At 42.2% G+C, this 20,977-nt stretch overlaps 1 protein-coding gene across 1 annotated transcript in view; it reads left to right on the top strand.

Moving 5' to 3' along the window:
• GPAT4 (glycerol-3-phosphate acyltransferase 4) overlaps positions 1–20,564 on the top strand; it is a 28,741-nt gene extending 8,177 nt beyond the window's left edge. The window contains exons 5-13 of the mRNA XM_076070621.1: positions 2,774–2,848; positions 7,030–7,119; positions 8,338–8,431; positions 8,865–8,980; positions 9,607–9,662; positions 10,139–10,224; positions 12,681–12,809; positions 13,327–13,406; positions 13,951–20,564. Of these exons, the coding sequence (XP_075926736.1) occupies positions 2,774–2,848; positions 7,030–7,119; positions 8,338–8,431; positions 8,865–8,980; positions 9,607–9,662; positions 10,139–10,224; positions 12,681–12,809; positions 13,327–13,406; positions 13,951–14,059 (835 nt within the window). The 3' untranslated portion in view covers positions 14,060–20,564. The remainder of the gene's footprint in view (positions 1–2,773; positions 2,849–7,029; positions 7,120–8,337; positions 8,432–8,864; positions 8,981–9,606; positions 9,663–10,138; positions 10,225–12,680; positions 12,810–13,326; positions 13,407–13,950) is intronic.
• Positions 20,565–20,977: the final 413 nt, after the last annotated feature.

Below are 20,977 nucleotides of genomic sequence, written 5' to 3'. Positions count from 1 at the left end.
GTGAAAATCTCTGTTTTTGTGAACTTAGAATTAGCTGTGAAATTTGTATTTAACATTGAAAAACCGGAACTGAATTAATCAAGGTAAATAGCAATGGAGCGTTTGGCATCATTCATTTGTGGTTGTAAAACAGCAAGGGGAAAGAATTTAATAAACAGAGGGACCCCCAAACTAACAGACCTGGGTCCCCCATTAAATGTAAATCTGGCCCTGCCTATATATGTTGCGATGTGCACTCTCCTTTTATTTATTGTAGCTTGGAGCACAATGTGTTTTTACAGGTAGTACACACCAATTAAACACGTTCTTCTTTAGGCACATTGCCATGTTAATTTTTCACCGCTAATTTAATTATCTTGAATGCGCCCCAATATATTCTCGTCCACTTTCATCATTGTGATCTCGGTCCACCTTCAATAACTGCCGTAGATCCACGTATTCTGCTGTGCCTTATGAATCAGAAGCAGAAAAGGTTAAGGAAACGGAAGAAGAGCTGTAAGGTGTGCACATTTGCAGCGTGGTGCATGCTTGGAATTACATTGAGAGAGACAGAGGAACGCATGGATTTGAGAATGAATGCAGATTAAAAACATCTTATTTACTTTGAGTGAAAGTAAGTGGTCTTTGGTAGGACATCACTAGAAGAGATGATGGCCGGTGGTTGAGAATAATGATGGAGTCGCAGCCAAGGGAGGGAATGCGCCAGAAAATACTTCCATTGCAAAGATGGAGCAATGAAATTGGATCATATGCAGATGCTTGGTGGATTGTATCATGGCAAGACCATGAGTGATGGTGATGGATTTGGGAGGTCTTCATTCAGCATTGGATTAATTGTAGATATTTATGATGAAGAATTTTAAATGTCGGCCAATTTGTGGATTCAACTTGCCATGTGAATCAATCGTTATCATTCCCATTCCGCAATAGTTTAACTCCTGGTGGAACGTTATCCCTTTGATTTGTTTTCTTTGTCTGATTAACTTAGAACCAGGTGGGAGCCCTTTTGAGACTAAATGTCTCTATTGCAAGGAAAGTACTAGCAAAAAGTCAATAAATGTGGTTCTATGGGTCGACTCGCCCCACCATAGGAATGTGGAATTTTAACCACTATCTTGGTGCTGTCAATAGGCTATGTGCGCCACCGCATGCTCATGAATAAATTGGAAACCACTCTTGACTATTTTCCTTTTAAGTGGGCAGCCACTAATGTCTCCCTTCCACTGGCACATATCAGCCGAGCCCTCACAGGGTCTCACCGTACAGGTTGTTTTACACTGGTGATATGCCATACCGTGAACAGACCATGATATACCTTGTTCTCACAAGACCATTGAATATAAAGTAGAACCCCTCTTAACGACAGTAATTGGTTCCATGAATCTGGTCGTTAAGTGGTTTGGTCCTTAAGCGAGTATAGGAAATACATGTTAAAGCTTAATTTGTTCCGATAGCATCGAATGTTCGCCTTTTTAACCCAAAAAACGTATATTATACATTTTAAACAATTGATATTAATATATATTAAATACTAACAAAATTATAAACACAATATTAAAAGAAACATGGTTAATCAATGCATTAATTAATATTTACTGTACCTACAACAGCCTGTCATTACCAAGGGAATAGTTGGTAAGCGAACACATTGGGCTCTATGGAAGCCCTATCGTTATTTGTTAACAGGGGTGGTCGTTAAGAGGAATTCTACTGTACCTCAGAACCCAGTCAGGCCAAGGGCAGAGTTTAATGACAACGTACGGCGCGCGTGACGTCAGTACACTGTGAGGAAAGATGGAACTGCAACATGGCATCGCCACTCCACACCATGCAAAGGATGCGATGGCAGCAGCACAACTTGGTTTTCTGCAGTGGAAAAACAACTTGTGGCTCCTGACCCGTGAAGGGCCTGGCTGCGAACGGTCCTGGCATGGTTTGGATGTGGCAGTGGAAAAGGGATCTATACGAAGGCACCAAGCTCTGTTCTTTGTCAGGTCAAGGTCCCAGTGCCCATCGGTGGGCAGTGTAAACATGAATCTGACCGTTTGCTCGGCCTGCTTTGAATTTTCTCATCTGTTTGTGCAAATCCTCATAAATGGATATTGCTAAAGATTTTCTTGTTTTCGTGTTAATTGCTTTTCCCCATAAACGGACCATCGGACGTGTTGCGTGCGATGGTGACTTTGGAGAAATATATAATCCGTGGTGTTTTTTTTCTTTTTGTTTAATGTGGCTTGTGCTCCCCAGGACAGAAAACCACAGGAGAGAGAAGCATAACTTTCTAGTTGACCACCAACTACATTAATTGTATTCAATTCTTGCTCTAATGTGTGGTTTGGCGAACAGTTGTTTTAAGATTGCGGGTCCGGGCATGTTATTGAAGGGGAATGCAAACCCCACGTCTAGTGCTGCGCACTGCCACATCAGACAAGTGGTCTGTGGTGGGTGCATGGCTTTTGCCAAGATTAGGTAATAAACTAAGTAGTAGTATTTCACTGAAATTAGTGGCCACGATGGTCTGGGAGATTCTTAACACACGTGGTCATGAGAAGCGCTTTTGCTGAACATTCCAGCTCGCACCTATCCTCAAACTAGCCGGGTTAACTCTGCTTGTGTTGGTGCTGTTCTGTCAAGTCGTGCTTGTGTTGCCTCCGAAACGTCGTGATTTAATCTAGTTGTTTTCATTTATTTTGTTTTATTGATTTTTTTACCAATGTGACTTTACCGAAAAAACCAAAGAGTATAATGCGTGCTCATTTTGATTTCCCTTCAGGGTGACTTTGGCATTTATCGGCATTGGCTGGCTGGTGGTCAGCACTACGCTTCTCGGCTATTTCCCCGAGGGCAAGTGAGTACCCACACTTGTGCACTGGTTGACTTCGCACCCTGGTCCAATTAACATTAACATCACCTGTATGTTTGTATGTTGAACTTCTTTCTCACCATACGTAGCCAACCGTGCTAATAGGTGGTGTAGGGTAAGGACAAAACTAAACACAAATCATAAAAAAAAATATTTAAAAAAGCATAGCTCCAGTGGCTTCCTAATGTTAGAAGGAAGAGCTTTCCAGACGGCTGCATAAATGCATCTGGAAGCGTGCGATATAGTGATCGTCTTTGTTCAGTGGTTAATGGTTTACCAAAAGCTGCTACGAGTATAACCAGAGTTTGCGTGATGGTTTATGCTCCCTTGTCTGTGGAGGCTGTGTACAGCCGCTGTTAACGATGAAAGTAGAATTGCATCCAAACCAGAACCATTTTTAACTTGCTTCTCACTTTACGGTTGTCAACGAGCAAGGGGGGCTTATAATGTAGGAGGAAGCTGTACATTTTTTCACGTTTAAAACTTACAAGCAAGCTGCCCGCTTGGAAATTAATGGGGTAATAATGCAACGATGCATCGATTTAAGCTGATAAAAGTTTTGTTCTCACACTTCCTTGCTTGCATCCAACTGTGCATGTAATATAAGATTTATGCACGTGGTATGCTCATGTTACATTTAGGCTAATTAAGCAAGCAAAACCGTACAAACGAGAACAGCACAAAGCACAAATACAAATGAGATGGTAAAATTGCATACAAGAAAGTATGGCATTAATATCCCAAATCCTGACAATTTATAGAATCACTGGTGGGGTGAGTGAATCTGTATATGCCATTTCCTGCTGTGGAGTCTGCATCGATTAACTCGATACATACCTTGAATTGCGTCTAAGAATAGATTATTTACACTTCGTCAAAGTAATATTTCCAATATGTGTTGATGCTAATGAGCAAATGTGATGGAGCAAATGAGAGTTAATACAATGTAATGGGAAAAAAAGCAGACAAAAAGATTATTATTACAATTTAATTGTGATCCTGAATCTTCACAATTCATTAAGTTGCCAGAGAAGTGAATCATTACATAGTTTTTGTCAACATATTTAGTTTTGAAGAGTTGGTGTAATGGGACCTCCTTTGCCAGTACCAAAATATGAGAATAGGTTTTCTCTTTTTTCTGGCAATCAAACAGGTGTTAAGATATTCTTGGTTCTTTCGGTAAAGTTACGTGACTTTACCGAAAGAACCAAGAATATGAATCCCTGCAGTCATCATGAAAGCTTTAAATCGAAATTTAGGTGTTAAGATGTTAAAACACTAAACTGAAACCTTTTACAAGGAATCATGTCTGCATTAACCACAATACTTGTGGTCAGAATGCAAAAAAAATAACCACTCTGATAATATATGCATTTTCTTTTAAACTGGTCCACTCAAACAGCGTTAGACCAGATCTAGCACTGTTTGAGACTAGGCTCCAAAGAAAGCTGTCTCTGGTGTGGACCAATCAGTTTCAAAGACAATGCATATATTATCAGAGTTTTTTTTGCATTCTGACCACAAGTATTGTGGTTAATGCAAATATTATTCCTTGTTAAAGGTTTCAGTTTGGTGTTTTAACATCTTAACACCACCATCCATCACAGAAGAATTCTCTCATCAAGACTCTGTATCATAGAGCCCAATGCATATCCGACCAGGAACACATAGGCAGTGAACTCAAGCACGTACACCAAGCTCTTAAGGCTAATGGTTACTCCGACTATACAATCCGCAAAGCTATCACTCAAACCATGAAGGAAGGACCCTCTTGAGGAGCCTTTCAAAACCATCACTTTACCCTACATTGCGGGGATCACAAAAAAGATCTCCAAAATCTTGAATAAACACAAGATCCAGGTCCGTTTCAATACATTACATAAAATCCGTGATCTGGTTCCGTCTGTAAAAGATGTGATTCCAGACATACAGTACCCTGGTGTCTACAAACTAAGTTGCCTCTGTGGTAGTAGTTACATTGGAGAAACCAAACGCCATGTCTCGGACCGCATTCGTGAACACAAAGCAGACCTTAAACACGGTAGGACCAACACCTCGGCCGTGGCAGATCATTGTTATAATTCAGTAGGCTCACATGACATTGACTTTTCCAAGACAGAGGTTCTTTGTAAGCCATCTGGCTACCATGAGAGATTCGTTCATGAGGCTATCCACATATACAAGCACAGAGACGATTTCAACCGAGAAGATGGATTCTGGCTTAGCAATCATCGGAAAGATTTGATAAACCATTTCAGGTCTTAATTGATTGTTCACGCTTACAGTGGCTTTCAGACAGCATACATTAATTTTTCGTCTCCGCCCTCCACTATTCAGAACATAGATGGACTAGTCCTTCTAAATAAACTGCCAAATCGCTGCGCGTGGCGCTGACGTTTTTATAAATAAGTAAATACGCCGTTTAAAAATAAATAAATTAATTGCGAACCGACACACCTGATGACGACCGTTTGTGTTATGGTCGAAACGTCGTGAGAATTTTTATTGTTTCATATATTTTTTATTATTTTATTGTTTCCCTTCAACGTGACTTTACCGAAAGAGCTAAGAATATCTTAACACCTGTTTTGTTGCCAGAAAACAGGGTAAAACCAATTATCATAGTTGATGTAATGTTACACTCTATCCCAGTGATATCAGAAATCACTTTTGCTTTTAACTCATTCTGGATGTTCCATGTGAGACAATTCCAGATCATATTTATTTCTTCATCTCTCGTCGTGACGTGGAAATAAACATTCGAAATAAAAACATAGCGCAACATTCCCATTTTATGCAACAGCAAAAAAAACCCCTCAAATCTGCTGGTTAAATAATGAGCCACGCTGAACCCACATGCATCCACAGTGTATGTCTGCCACATCACAACCTCCTTAACGCTGATGCCTAACACTCAACGATACCCAGAGAATTACAATAATAGATTGGTAGATGTAGTAGTCATATGCCGAATCACCCCATTGGCTTGTCGGTAAATTGTCACATTTCAGGGTTGCGATTCAATTGGGCGGACATTATTTTTTTTGTCTCGTTTTTGCTGTTTTGTTCGTATTGTTTTTTTATTTGTTCTGTATAATTAAGTTGTGTTGGCTTCTTACCCTACGACTTATCATCACACTAATTTTTTCCAAAGGAATGCATTAACACCCATTGTGTTTCAGAACTGCGGCTTGCTGAAAGTTGCCTCAGTCAGACCAGACCATGTTTAGGATTCTTAAGATTCCGTGTAAATGCCAAAGGCTTCTTCGACAAGGCAAACTCGGTAAACTTAATAAGGATGTTAAGACTAGTGGGGGGGAAACATCCCAAGCCATTCTGTGCCACCACCTTGTTTAACTTTAGTTTGGTATTGCTTCTATCACAAGTTCCAAGGACTGTTCTTGTTCATATGTCCATATTATGTAATAGACTTGACAAGTGTTTTGTTCAGGCTCAATGTTCCTCTCCAGTGAACCTTAAGGCGCAGACTGTGTCTTTTACTGTTTAGTAATGCGCTCTTGCTTAACAGTAGTGCTACTCATTAAGCAACTTTTGGAGGTTTTGGCTTCAGTTTTGTGGCTGAGAGTGCCTAAATATGTGTTTACAGTATAGCTGGCTGTATGGAAGAAAAAGTATTTGATGATAAAAAAAAATGTATTTGTAATGGTGCACAGCAATCGCTTGGTCAATATGTGTATCAAATACAATCTCTCATTTTGTCTTTGCTTAAAATGTGAAATCATCGCTTTGGAAGGCTTCAGAAGGTAGCCATGCTAACCACCATATGCAGACATCAGAGGTCATTGCAGCAACATTCTGTCTTCCACTGTACATATATGCTGCTACATTTTTGCTCCCTGCCTTCACTGACACTCAGCAGTGTTGCGAAATATGGCAAAATAACTCCCACAACTGGACGGCGTGGGGAGGCCCTTATCCAGCAGGGCTGTACATGGCTTTTGTCAAGTGTGAATCTCTGGTGATTTCTTCGAGGAAAGCTAACAACGGCAACAATTTGAGGCAAATGCAAGTGGGCTCAAGCAAAAAGCTTCACTCCCCCTCCTCCACCACCTTCAATCCCGCTTCTGTTGCTGTAACGTGGGTCTGTGAGTGTGCGTGCATGTGGCACCGGATGTCTGAATTCTCTCTACCTGCCTGTCTCGCAGGATGAAGGAATGGCTGAGCGACCAAGTTCACCTCATGAGCATGAGGATCTGTGCCCGTGCCCTCACTGCGATCATCTCCTACCACAATCGGTGACCTCCGCAGCTCTACTCACCATTTGTTTCTCGTTTGGGATTCTGTCGGCTGTCGTTGGCAGATTATTATTATAAAAAAAAAAAATTACAATGATTAATTCAGAAATGTCAAAATTGAGAGGGAACCTGCAAAAACTTGGTAACCCATATCTATATTTATCTATGTTAGATACGCGATTTTGGCTTCATTAAAACATCTAAAGATAAGATTCTGATGTCTATTGTACCATCTCCCCACAGATAGCTGCACAATTAACGTGATAATTCACCCACTTTGTCAACTTGTATGTTTGTTGAACTTCTTTCACATCGTACATAGCCAACCGTGCTAATCGGAGGTGCGGGGAAAGGACAACAAACTCAACTTAAACTGCTCACGTTCAACAACATCCTACTTTTCTGGACTTTAAGTTTTTGTGAGGTTTAAACAAATATATTTCAGCACATGCCCATTAAGTATCATATTTATTTCCTTGTAGGACGTGGATGTAATATATATACTTCTGAGTAAATCGTCTTACGTATATATTTCTAGCCACTGTAATGTTAGTCTTGTTGCTATATTAATCACCCTGGTTATAATTTTAGATTCCTAGTCCAGTGACATCATAAGACACCTATTTTAGTCACGGTGTCGTCAAGTGAGCTGGTTCTGCGTTCACGAGGCACCTGCGGTGCATCTCGGCAATCCATACTTTTAATCCTCTTTGGGGAGTGAGTTTTTGACTTGAAGTAATAATTTAAACAGCTCCCATGAACTACATTTTACAGTGGTTTAGGTACAGCCAACACATAGTTGTACATGAAGCCAGAGAACAAAGGCTGATGCTGAATACAGGAAACGACTTTAAAAAATTAAATGTAGAAACCAACCCACACCATTGTACTGCAGCGGGATGAGGACCACTGTACATTTGTCTTTATGTTAAAAGTGTTGTGCGTGATGCTTGTGGTACATGTTTGCTCGTGGTGCTTGTGTTTTTTGTGTCAAAAACTTTTACAGTGGTATTGGCACAGCCGACACGTAGCCGTACGTGAAACCTGAGCACAAATGGTGACAATGAACACAGGAAACGACTTTAAAAATGAAATATATGGACCGACCTCTACGTCACCGTACCATAACGGTATTCGTTTGCTTTAGAAAATGATTGCGTGTGATGCTAATGGTATGTGTTTGTGCTTGTTTGTGCGATTGTGTGTCTGCTTCATTAGGGAGAACATGCCAAAGAAAGGTGGAATCTGTGTTGCCAACCACACATCACCGATCGACGTCATTATCTTGGCCAATGACCGTTGTTACGCCATGGTATGAAATTCGCACTGCTGCAGTTCCTACCAACAGCCACCACTCTCTCGTTTGAATCTGGTGGATATGATCTTTGTTCTTTTTTTACCAGAAGCTGCATTGATACAGCTGCTGTTTACATTGTAGCATGATCTGCTAGCCACTTCTGGGAAGTTATGATAAGATGAAAATTTAGTGTCAGCTCTTGCTAACGGGAATTTTGTTTCAAAGAAAGCAGGTCTTGGATATATTTAATGCAAGTGTCATTGGATTGATTGGCAAACCTGCATCATCCAAATCTGCTGTGGGAATACAACTGAAATAACGATTATCATGGTTGGCTACGTACGGTGCGAAAGAAGTTCAACATACATAGTGTGCCTCATTTCCCTTGGTGTAATTTCAACCCGATACGCGATGGTTGTGTAACTTATTGAATGTGTGATGGTGGCAGGTGGGGCAGAAACACGGTGGCCTCATGGGGGTCATACAGAGGGCCATCGTGAAGGCCTGCCCCCATGTCTTTTTTGAGCGTTCCGAGATCAAGGACCGGAATCTGGTCACAAAGAGGTACCTTTCATTTGATCGTTTGTTGTCAGTAATGGATGTTTTTTTTTATTACAAGACTGGCGCACTAAAGTGTGAACAGCTTACCTGGAAATATTATTAATGCGCCTACAAGTAATCAATTTAAGCGCATATTAAATAGATTACTTTCAAATGAGGTGGACAAAAAAACACATTTTAACTTTTAAATTTTTGCTCTTTCCTTCGTTATGTATATTATTTTTATCATGGCCTTTTTTTTTACATTGCTGCACAACCACTTCCTTAACGAGTAATGTTCTCAAATAAACCCTGTGCTCTGGCGTGTCAATGTTTACTGCATGAAATGTGTGGTATACATATTATTAAATGATGATGATGAAGACATTTTTCATCTTAGGTTTAGTTATCACTATTCACACAATTGTACTTGATTCTGTGATAAAACCAGATCTTTATTTGAGAATAGTTTTTAGCTGTAAACAACAACAAAATCATCAAAGTGCACCTAAAGTTACATTATTCTCACACTTAAGTCCACATAAGAGACAATAATTATTTCCAACCATTGCACTTAGGTGATCGTTATTTGGGTACAACATGTGTATTCGCCACTGCCTATAACTTCTGGTTGTGTGTTCTTATTTCAGGCTAAGTGAACATGTGGCCGACAAGAATAAGCTTCCAATACTCATCTTCCCTGAAGGTGCTTGTTTCACCACAATATAATATTGTTTTTTAAATTATTTTGTTTAAATAGACATTTATTTTATTCCTTTCAATACTTTTTTGTCAGTGTGCACATTTTTCTCCTAACTAAATACCATTTAATTCTGCAGCTATGCCTCTGGCTCAAGAGAGCCAACATTAAACATCTTGATCCAATTAAATTATTGTGTTGCATAACGTATTCATGTAAAAGTAAACCAATAGAGCAGCAGGAAACAAATTTTCTATCGTAATTTTAATCTTTAATTAGTCATATAATTGTTTATCACAGATGTTCACGTTACTTTTTAAAGTAAAATCACGCTATTATCTAATATATTATCCAGACATAGCCAATCAACAGATGTGCCCAGTGACAGAGATGGTGGTGGGGTCCCATTGACTGGCAGAGTGAATTTCCTGCCTCGATACATTCAGCTGATGGAGTTGTGTGTTCGTGTGTGTGTGAACCAGGAACCTGCATCAACAACACATCGGTCATGATGTTCAAGAAGGGAAGCTTTGAAATCCAAGGGACAATCTACCCAGTGGCCATCAAGGTATCAATCATCAATAACTTTTGCCTATGACACAAATCACTTGGAATGTACCAGATCTCGCCAAATCTCAAAAGCTAAGCAGAGTTGAGCCTGAATAGTGCTTGGACCACGTTGTGGTCAGCAGCGGGGCAGAGCAGAACTCCTCCATTGTTGTAAGGTACTTCTAGCCTCCCACATCTGCTCTTCGTCTTCACTAGCCCACAGACGAGTGAAGTCAAGTCCGGTCAAATAACCGCCATGATCCATGATCCGCATGGCGTTCAGACAGCCTGCAGTACAATTTAAAAAAGGGCTTTACATGGATATATGTTCAAGTCCAATCTCATGTCATTCATGGATATGCCCCAGCGACACTATCAGTTATGTTAATGTGTGGTCATGAATGTGTCGTTAGTATAACCATGGTCATATGTATGTATGTTGAACTTCTTTCGCACTGTACGTAGCCAACCGTGCTAATCGGAGGTGCCGGGGAAGTACAACAAGTTAAAGACAAAAAGCAGTTCGGCATATTGTGCAATTGTGTGTAGACCTCTACAAATTAGGTTTTCAATTCTTCGGCTAATAGGATAACACAAACATTGTAGGTAACGAAGTCTCACCTCTGTTCCCAATGGACGGGAGGCGATGGGTTGCGCTTGCTCACGTTATCGGCATCATCGGTCATGTGACGGTAGACGTGGCTTCTTGAGGGGTTCCCCACCTCCCAGAAGCAATCGGTCGGCCGCCAACAATAAAGGGGGCTTGAGTAATCGTCCACGAAAAGACGTAAGATGATTACAATTTTAGTCTATTAATCGCCACAGCTGTAATCATGTACAGTGAGGGAAAAAAGTATTTTATCCCCTGCTGATTTTGTACGTTTGCCCACTGACAAAGAAATTATCAGTCTATGATTTTAATGGTAAGTTTATTTGAAGAGTGAGAGACAGAATAGCAACAACAAAATCCAGAAAAACGCATGTCAAAAATGTTATAAATTGATTTGCATTTTAATGAGGGAAATAAATATTTGACCCCCTCTCAATCAGAAAGATTTCTGGCTCCTAGGTGTCTTTTATACAGGTAACGAGCTGAGATTAGGAGCGCACTCTTAAAGGGAGTGCTCCTAATCTCAGCTGGTTACCTGTATAAAAGACAACTGTCCACAGAAGCAATCAATCAGATTCCAAACTCTCCACCATGGCCAAGACCAAAGAGCTCTCCAAGGATGTCAGGGACAAGATTGTAGACCTACACAGGCTGGAATGGACTAGAAGACCATTGCCCAGCAGCTTGGTGAGAAGGTGACAACAGTTGGTGCGATTATTCGCAAATGGAAGAAACACAAAAGAACTGCCAATCTCCCTCGGCCTGGGGCTCAATGCAAGATCTCACCTCGTGGAGTTGCAATGATCAGGAGAACGGTGAGGAATCAGCCCAGAACTACACGGGAGGATCTTGTCAATGATCTCAAGGCAGCTGGGACCATAGTCACCAAGAAAGCAATTGGTAACACACTACGCCGTGAAGGACTGAAATCCTGCAGCCCCCGCAAGGTCCCCCTGCTCAAGAAGGCACATATACATGCCCGTCTGAAGTTTGCCAATGAACATCTGAATGATTCAGAGGACAACTTGATGAAGGTGTTGTGGTCAGATGAGACCAAAATGGAGCTCTTTGGCATCAACTCAACTCGCCGTGTTTGGAGGAGGAGGAATGCTGCCTATGACCCCAAGAACACCATCCCCACCGTCAAACATGGAGGTGGAAACATTATGCTTTGGGGGTGTTTTTCTGCTAAGGGAACAGGACAACTTCACCGCATCAAAGGGACGATGGACGGGGCCATGTACCGTCAAATCTTTGGTGAGAACCTCCTTCCCTCAGCCAGGGCATTTAAAATGGGCCGTGGATGGGTATTCCAGCAGGACAATAACCGAAAACACGGCCAAGGCAACAAAGGAGTGGCTCAAGAAGAAGCACATTAAGGTCCTGGAGTGGCCTCGCCAGTCTCCAGACCTTAATCCCATAGAAAATCTGTGGAGGGAGCTGAAGCTTCGAGTTGCCAAACGTCAGCCTCAAAACCTTAATGACTTGGAGAAGATCTGCAAAGAGGAGTGGGACAAAATCCCTCCTGAGATGTGTGCAAACCTGGTGGCCAACTACAAGAAACGTCTGACCTCTGATTACCAACGAGGGTTTTGCCACCAAGTACTAAGTCATGTTTTGCAGAAGGGTCAAATACTTATTTCCCTCGTTAAAATGCAAATCAATTTATAACATTTTTGACATGCGTTTTTCTGGATTTTGTTGTTGTTATTCTGTCTCTCACTGTTAAAATAAAGCTACCATTAAAATGATACTGATCATTTCTTTGTCAGTGGGCAAACGTACAAAATCAACAGGGGATCAAATACTTTTTTCCCCTCACTGTATTTGTCTGCGCATGTGTGTTCGTCTGCGACGCTTGACAGTACGACCCGCAGTTTGGGGATGCCTTCTGGAACAGCAGCAAGTACGGCATGGTGAACTACCTTCTGAGGATGATGAGCAGCTGGGCGATAGTGTGCAACGTCTGGTACCTTCCCCCCATGACGCGCAGGGTAAATTTGTTTTGACTTGTGTCTTTGATCGATCTTGCGTTTTGTGCATTTATAAATCACCATGGGGTGTGAGCTTTGGCAAATGTGTTGTTTTGCCACCCAAAAAAGATCTGGTATGCAGTTTGGTCCACCAGCCTCCGGATAAGTGTTTTCCAACGGCATCTGTCCAGCACTTAAAAACTCTTCTCAACATTGCAGGTGTTAAGATGTTCAAACACTAAATTGATACCAATTGCAAGGCATCATGTCTGCATTAACCACACATCCTTGTGGCAAAACATGCAAACAAACATGCTGTCATAATATATGCATTTTAAAGCGTATTCTTATTTTTTTCCATTATTTTGATACTGCCAAATAGGTCCCATAGATTTGACATGTTGATATACACATTGACAAATTTTTGTTAGATATATAAAAAATCGCTGATGAAAAGAGAAATGATTTGCACACGATGATGATCATGACGATGTATCGCCATTTGCTATGTGCATTGCCCGGCGTGCGTGCCCTGCAGGAGGATGAGGACGCGGTGCAGTTTGCCAATCGCGTTAAGGCCGAGATCGCCAGCCAGGGCGGCCTCGTCGACTTGCTGTGGTAAACGGCACTCGACAACTCGCACGTTACAATCCCATTTCATTACTTTTCCCGTGGTAAGCCTGGCCAACTGGTGCATAAGCATCTCGCCATGGTGGCGAGATGTTATCTGCATCCCCTGGTATGCATCAGTTCGTGGGTTCGATCCCGACCCTGACGCTTGTACATTTGGAGTTTGCATGTTCTCCCCGTGGTTGCGTGGATTTTTCCCCAGGTCCTACGGTTTTTCCCTCCACATTTAGAAACATGTGCTTAAAGAGTATTTGACTGTTGTACATTTATACATGATACACCACTTTGTTGACCTATCATTTGTGGCCAGGTCACTTCTGCAAAGAGCTGTATAGCTCAGTGGGCCTTACCTGGTTAAAATAAAAAAATATAGTTTAATCGTTCTTTTTTAATCTACGTGTTTAGCCCTTTGTAACCATGTCGGCACCACGTGCAACATCCGTGAGCTGCAAAGCGGTTGCTTGGGCCACAGCTTGGCGCAATGCTCCGTCACCTCGGTCGCTGAGGGCTCGGTGTCGGTGTGCCTCCGCAGGGACGGTGGCCTCAAGAGGGGCAAAGTCAAAAACACATTCAAGGAAGAGCAGCAGAAGCAGTACAGCAAGACCATCTGTGGGGAGCCCAGCGAGCAGGGCACCTCATGACACCGGTGCCACGCGTACCCACCACACACCAGCACTCTTCCTGCACTGGCTGTGTCCACCTCCAGTACCGCACATCGACACCGCCCTCACTCCAGCACACCCACTGACCTCCCCCCAGCACTTGCATTCTATGTTACACCTCTGCCTCTGTTGTCCCTCCATGCTACAACTCCAGCTGAGCTGCTCGCAGTCGGCGATACAGGCTGCCTTTACCCTGTTCGCGGTAGATGTGCGTCACCACTTAATAGCACTCCAAATATAACAGAATAGCCTTGGATTTCAAAATGTTTCACCTGCATTCTGTAGCTGGCACTCCACACCAGTACTGCACACGCTGCACGCACTGCACCGGTACGTGCGCACACGTACATGCCACCACATGCGAGTGGCATAGCCTGCACTGGTCTGCCCTACCTTAACCTTGCGTTGCCTGTACACCATCGGACTCCTCTGCACTGGGCGTGGGCACTGGCCTTGAAGAGTCATAACACTACATGTTTTCATTTGTGTAAATTATGTGCGGTGCAACAACACTAGGTGATTACAAGTTCTTAAAGTGCAACTGCGTTTTTTTTATATTAATAATTGTCCGGTCACGAGTTTGTGTGTGTGTTTGGTGGCAAAATTGATCGATTCATGATCATTGTGGGGATATGTTAGTGAGACACACATGCAGACCCTACACCTGCTAACGTACAAGTACACATGTGCACAAAATAAGGCGAGTGCCCTGAAGAGATCACAGCTGCTCAATTGTTACAAACCGGGCAACCTTATAAAAGAAAAAGATAAATTTGAAGGTAACAAATACTGTATGTATATGTGAACTTCTTTTGCACCGTACATAGCCAACCGTACTTATCGGAGGCGCGGAAATACTGGATAGATATACATACGCACATTAGCTTAGAACCTGTCGTAGCCATATTTTAACTATTTTGTACCTTTTGATTATAAAATGGTCCCCAACAGTCGAGAAACTATGATGTATAGTTTTCCCAGGATTGAAACAAAATATGGACCAAGATAAAGTTGAAGCTTTTGATTTGTTTACAAATCGCACCCATAGCTTGCGTTCACGCAGTTGTGGAAATAGCTTCAAATCGATCAGCGCTCATTCATGGGTGCATTTTGGTTCACACGCCACGATAATCGTACCCATCTTGAGTATCCACAAGTGCGTGCTTGCCGTCTCCACACACATGCACAAAAAAGATAACATATATACACTCGCAACGCTGGTTCACAAATGACATGAAATCCTACCCATGGATGCAGACGAAAAGATGTTTGTGGCAACAAAGACGTCTGAATCCTAAGCGTTAGCAGTGCAAATATTTACAGGAAGACAGCCCGTTAATCCGCACGTCCGTGAAAGCGTTACAAGACCACCTGCAGGCTTTGAGGGCTCAGCTTTGGGAAGCTTTGGGAAGTAATTGAACGGAAAGATGGGGGAGGAAGGTATGGAAGTCCAGGCCAATTTTCGACTTTAAAGTTTCCAGTGGGAACATTGTGGAGAGGTTGTTTCGCTCGTTTCTTTTGAGGGCCATGCCTCGCGGTATAATTTTAATTTAATGGATTCTGGGGTCAGAGCTGGTTGTGGCATGCATCTCAAGTGCATTGGGTTCGCACCGACAAAAACAAGAATTCGAAGAGTAATGCAAAGGTCTGAGATGTAAAAAAAAAATGAGCATTCTATGCCAGGCCATAACGCATGTAGTGATTTGACTGCAGAGTACTATGGGAACTTGTGAAAGTTGTGACGTCGGTGAGTAAATCATATGTCAATCTTGACCAATAGCCAGCCAGCTCGTGCAGCTGTCTTCACCACATTCAGTATATGACTACTGCAAATTTCGGTACATGAGTACAGGGTTCCCTTATGAGCTTTTTAAAATGTGTAGTTTCCACTTTGGTGGTTCGAGTTGTACACCCACGACTGTGAGTTATAGACAGTGAATAACCTCCCCTACTTCTTTGCCTTGCTTCAAATGGTGTTTTTTTGCTCTTTCTGACAAATATTGAGCTTTCACAAAGCAATGTTTAGACAGTGAAGACAGAGCCCAGAGAAAGACCGAGTGTGCGAAGGGCATCAGCTTAGACTGAGATCTTACATACTTGCCATGCGTTGTGTTGCACATACCGTGCAATCTGAAAACCAAATTGTATGGGAGACAACCCAGAATGCATTCACGCTCGTCCCAACAATTGATGGCTGTACAACTACAGCCATCCAGACGGAGTCTCGGTGTCTAGAGGAGTGGAAATCTACAACGTTATTTTGTTTGTTGCTTTCGATCAGTCGTCTGTCTCGATGGCGCTGATGTACTGGTCAGGCCGGGTATTCCACGCAGTCCACTATGTATTTTATTTGTCACAACAACCTAATGCTACCAATAGAGGGGTGACCTTGTACTTTGTGACGTCTATGTTTTGATTAACCTCAATAACCACACCTGTTTTGCATATACATATATACATAGCAGATTGCAGTGGGTATCTCAACTGAACTATTGGCATGGTATAGAGATAGTTCATTCAACCATCGTGTATGGAGTGTGCCCTGCCTGGGGGATAGCGAGCAACTATCCGTGTTGACTGTTTTTTTGTAGGTCTGCGGTGAAGACTATTAAGGGTGGAGCCATTCAATGAATTGTCGCAATTCAACAATCAATTACTTTCACATTGCGTTGATTAGTATCACCCGTACTGGCTGCAGCGTATATGAATCAAATGTTCCTTCTTGCCCACAGGATTTGGTGTTTGTATCGTATGTTTAATAATTGATATTCTATGAATCGATGCATCTCTAATGTCTCGTTTGTATGTTGAACTTCTTTCGCACCGTACGTAGCTAACCGTGCTAATCGGAGTTGCACACTGGCTGATTCTCGTTCGCCGTTCTCTCTCTGCCCTCTTCTGACCAAATGGACTTCACGTGCATCTGAGCCTGCCTGGGATAGAGGCTGACAAATCTTCCTCCCCATTTTCTAAATAATAATATAATGCCTGAGAAGGCAAGTGAGATGATAGCATACGTGCTGTTAGAGTATACTCTGATGTCAGGATTGCTTTCTCTAAAGCGGTCAAAGCTATGTAATATATTGTGAATGATGTGGAGTTGCTAAGAAACCACGAGGCAATTTCCTGATTAAGTGTTTTTTTTTTCATCACGATAAAAGTTTTTCATGGGTCTGTTTTTTCAACCATACGTAACAGCAAAATTTCAAACACGAAGGTCTTAAGCTGTAGGGATCACAGCCAATGTCCGTTGCCCACCTTGTGCCCATTTTGGCGTAGTTGAAATGGAATGCAGCACGCCAAGCTCAGTATTTTACTTATAGGCAAGGCACCTGGCGTAGAGATTTAGGCAAATTGGTTCAAAAGACACCGCACTGCGGTGGACGGTGTGGTAAACTCAAAATCACATCGACCCTCGTCCGGTTCAAGGTTTGCAATTCATGTCAACTTTACAGCAGCGAGGATGTGAGAGGTAAGATGTTAGATCAGCGAGTTTAAACGCACGTTAATCCAATTGGATGCGATCCTATGTTGTCTGTGTGTGTCCTTTATATAATTGTTCAAGAGAATGTTATTTTTGGATTATTATTTTTTACAACGACCTACTAGGGTGTGTGGCATTTTATGCACTTTATGTTACCTATGATGCGGTCAACATTCAAGGTCATGTTGCGTTCTTTTTTTTTTGCTTCGTTAAGTGAAGTGATGAGTGAATTTGTCCAAAAAGAGTTGGAATATTAAATCCTTACAAGTGGGAATGGGTGTTGTGTAAAATGTTCATAATATGGAATAGTCATTTGAATGACCTGTCATCGCCCAGGTGATTTTTTTTTAATTAAGGAATTTCCTTCAACCGCCGTCATGTCATTTTTTTCTCCAAGATTGTGAAAAAAAAGCATGTCTTCGTGATTTTGGTGCTTGTGTTTATATCATCCCTTCCTGTTTGTCCCATAATGTGCATTTTTAGTTAGTCATATCATTTTGAAGCACTCAGTTTGTGGTTAATCCTGTTGTGCTTAATATATATCAGACGTGTCAAACGACGATGCCTTAGACGTTACCCTGAACTCTTTGCTAATCAGTTTTTCTCAAACTATAGTCGAATGTACGTCAAGCGATGTCAAAGTTAAGCTCTCTTTTTCGACTATCAAATACCTGGGTCACGATCACACGACTACAAGCTAGAGTCAAACACCACTATCTTGATGGCTAACAGCTTTTAACACTGCCTTCCTGTTTAGACTGCCCCCTCCTCCACCGCCTGCACAGCTGAGCGAGGAAAACGATCCCAAGGTTGAGCTGTACTCAGTCGTGTGTTGGGCACCAACCAGTGCAGGGCTCATCCGGCGCTCTGCATTCAGTTATTTTTTGGTTTTCATAGACAACTTCAGAAATGAATGAAGCTGAAATCTTAATCTGGTTGCCTTGCTGGCAGTCATATATGAGGAGCCGTTATAAGAGGGAGGTTATCATCGTGCATTGTTAAAGCTGCTCTTCTCGATTAAGCATCCGCTGACAGTTCTGAATTTTTATGTTTGCAACTTTGATGCTCGTGATTGTGAAAATGTTGAATTGTAATATGACCCCTGATCCATTTTTACACCCTCAAAATTGTATCCGCTACCTCTCTGTGGCCAGGTTCATGCGTGCATACGTTCTGTAATATACAAGTTGTCTTTTAGCACTGTCCCACCCTAACATGCAGCAGGAGCTACGCTCACCGCTTTAGGGAATTGTGAACGGGGCGATGTACACCAACGCACACGAGAAACACTCCAAAATAAAGTCGCCAGCAATTGCGCTCACAATGATCCAGACAGCTCCATTCCAAACGCGATACATGTACATTATACACATTTATTTTTGCTTATAAATCAGCCGGCGTTTGCGTTGCAGGTTTCCAAAGCTGTAAATTCATTTGCGTGCACATAGCAGACGCACACTCTTCTGGGTAGATGTCATGGGTGTGGGTCCTCTAACTCAGTTCATCATTAGGTCTTTCCCCCTTTTCAAAGAATCTCTCCAGCGACGTTTGTTTTTTACTCATTTTGGCCAGGGGTTAGCTTTTGGGCTTACCAAAACTGTGACTGAGACAAGTGCGCAGTGCGGGAAAGAGGCGCGGACGGAATTGGTAAATAAAATAATGGGCGGGCCACGCGCGGACTCACCACTCTCACCTCCTCCTGCTGTGCGGCCTGGTTCCTAACAGGCCACGGACCGATACCGGTTTGCGGCCTGGGGGTTGGGGACCCCTGCTCTAACTCCATGGTTTAGGGTGGGACAGGGCATTATGGCAGGGAGATGGAAATGAAAGCTGCTATTGCAGCTCTACTCCGGCCACATCGAAAAACGTGACGTTCGCTCTTAGCATCGCACCGCGCGTGCGTAAAATTACCTGTGATTCTGAGATTTCAGTTTGTTTACTTGCATTTCCAGTTCGGTGGTTCCAAATGTATTCGCACACCTGTAATTGACTTAATGTTTCTCATTTATTTCATTTTGGTGGGGAGGGTGGTGTTTTTCTGTCGAATCTAAAACACATTTTCAAATGGGAGATGAAATTTCAATCTTAAGCAAAATGTATATACACAGTAAATGTGTATAAATTATTTTGGATTCATAAAAGTAGCCTACCTAGGCATTTCTAATGGCTGTCAAAAAAAATTTTCAAAAAATAAAACAGTGCATGCAACGGTTTTTTTTGCTGCGTTTTTATGGGACTTTCAATAATAATTAAGGCGCAATGTGTTTATATTACGTCTAATTTTCAACAAATGTTCATATCAAGGAGCCATGGCCATTGGCTCACATCAAACAAAATCTAGGAGAGGGGAAAGGGGGGGTGGAAATCACTTTAATTTTCATCGCGTGGTTGAACAACCGCACTGCTGTCTGACCCGCGCATGCGTTTTGGGATGAATATCTCAGTCGTAATCTATCAATGTTTGTGTTTCAATTCGAAAACAAATGATCGCGAAATCATCGAGGTACATATCGTGTTTCTTTCAATACACGCCCATATGTGCCACGTTGACTTAATCACATTGCATCAAAACTCGGCCGTAGTGGGCGAATCTCCGTGTTAACCCGTGGCATGAGGACGAGTGATGTTCGCGTTATTCAATTACGTTACGCCGCGAGCACTACACAGTTGGTTACGTTGAATATCAGAAAGGACTGCGCACATTTTTATTTTACGGACAGAATGTTGGCAGTGTATGTTGGATCAATTAATATGAATGTCTTGTTGATGTTTATGTGTTTTGACAGTGTGTACCTTTTGGCAGAGCAGACAAAACTGTTTATTTTCGTAGGCTGGCTTCGACATTACACACAGCGCAGAAAATGTTCATTTACATAGAAAGATACGACATTTGAGGTCTTTATAACACGGCTGTGGTTGTGGACGCTGCCTTGACGGAACCAGTCCTCTATCAGTTTTTTAAGATTCGTCAAGAAATAGTAAATAAAAAAACATCGCAAATTGCGACCCCCACCGAGCCTTTTGTTTCACAAAAATGGCCCCTCGCACAACGAAGCACCCGAGCGCATCATCACCTCGGACATCTGCCTGGGCCATGTGGTTGTTTGCGCTATCGTGGTAACACAATAGCCGCAGTGACGTAGAGAGCCCATCGCATGCAAGATTTGAAATCTGAACAGCAGAAGCTGTAAACTTTCAGCGTAATATTTCAGAAGAGGGGGGAGGGGGGAAACCACGCCGATATTTACAATCACATGAGCTGGGTTTGAAATGGTTTCAGAAAATCGGCAAAGTATTAAGCTGCCGCGTTGACTTTTTTTAATCTTGTTTTCAAGTACTTCATGCGACGCAAATGATTTTTTGGACGTGTGGCTTCGCCCTGTGACATTCCTTCTTCCGCCTGGAGGAAGAAA

Source organism: Petromyzon marinus, chromosome 30, assembly GCF_048934315.1.
Source record: "Petromyzon marinus isolate PM22_M1 ecotype Great Lakes invasive population chromosome 30, UKy_Petmar_22M1.pri1.0, whole genome shotgun sequence".
In the NCBI taxonomy this organism is placed as follows: domain Eukaryota; kingdom Metazoa; phylum Chordata; class Hyperoartia; order Petromyzontiformes; family Petromyzontidae; genus Petromyzon; species Petromyzon marinus.
The sequence above is the reverse complement of the archived record's forward strand: the minus strand, read 5'-3'. Positions and strand labels throughout refer to the sequence as shown.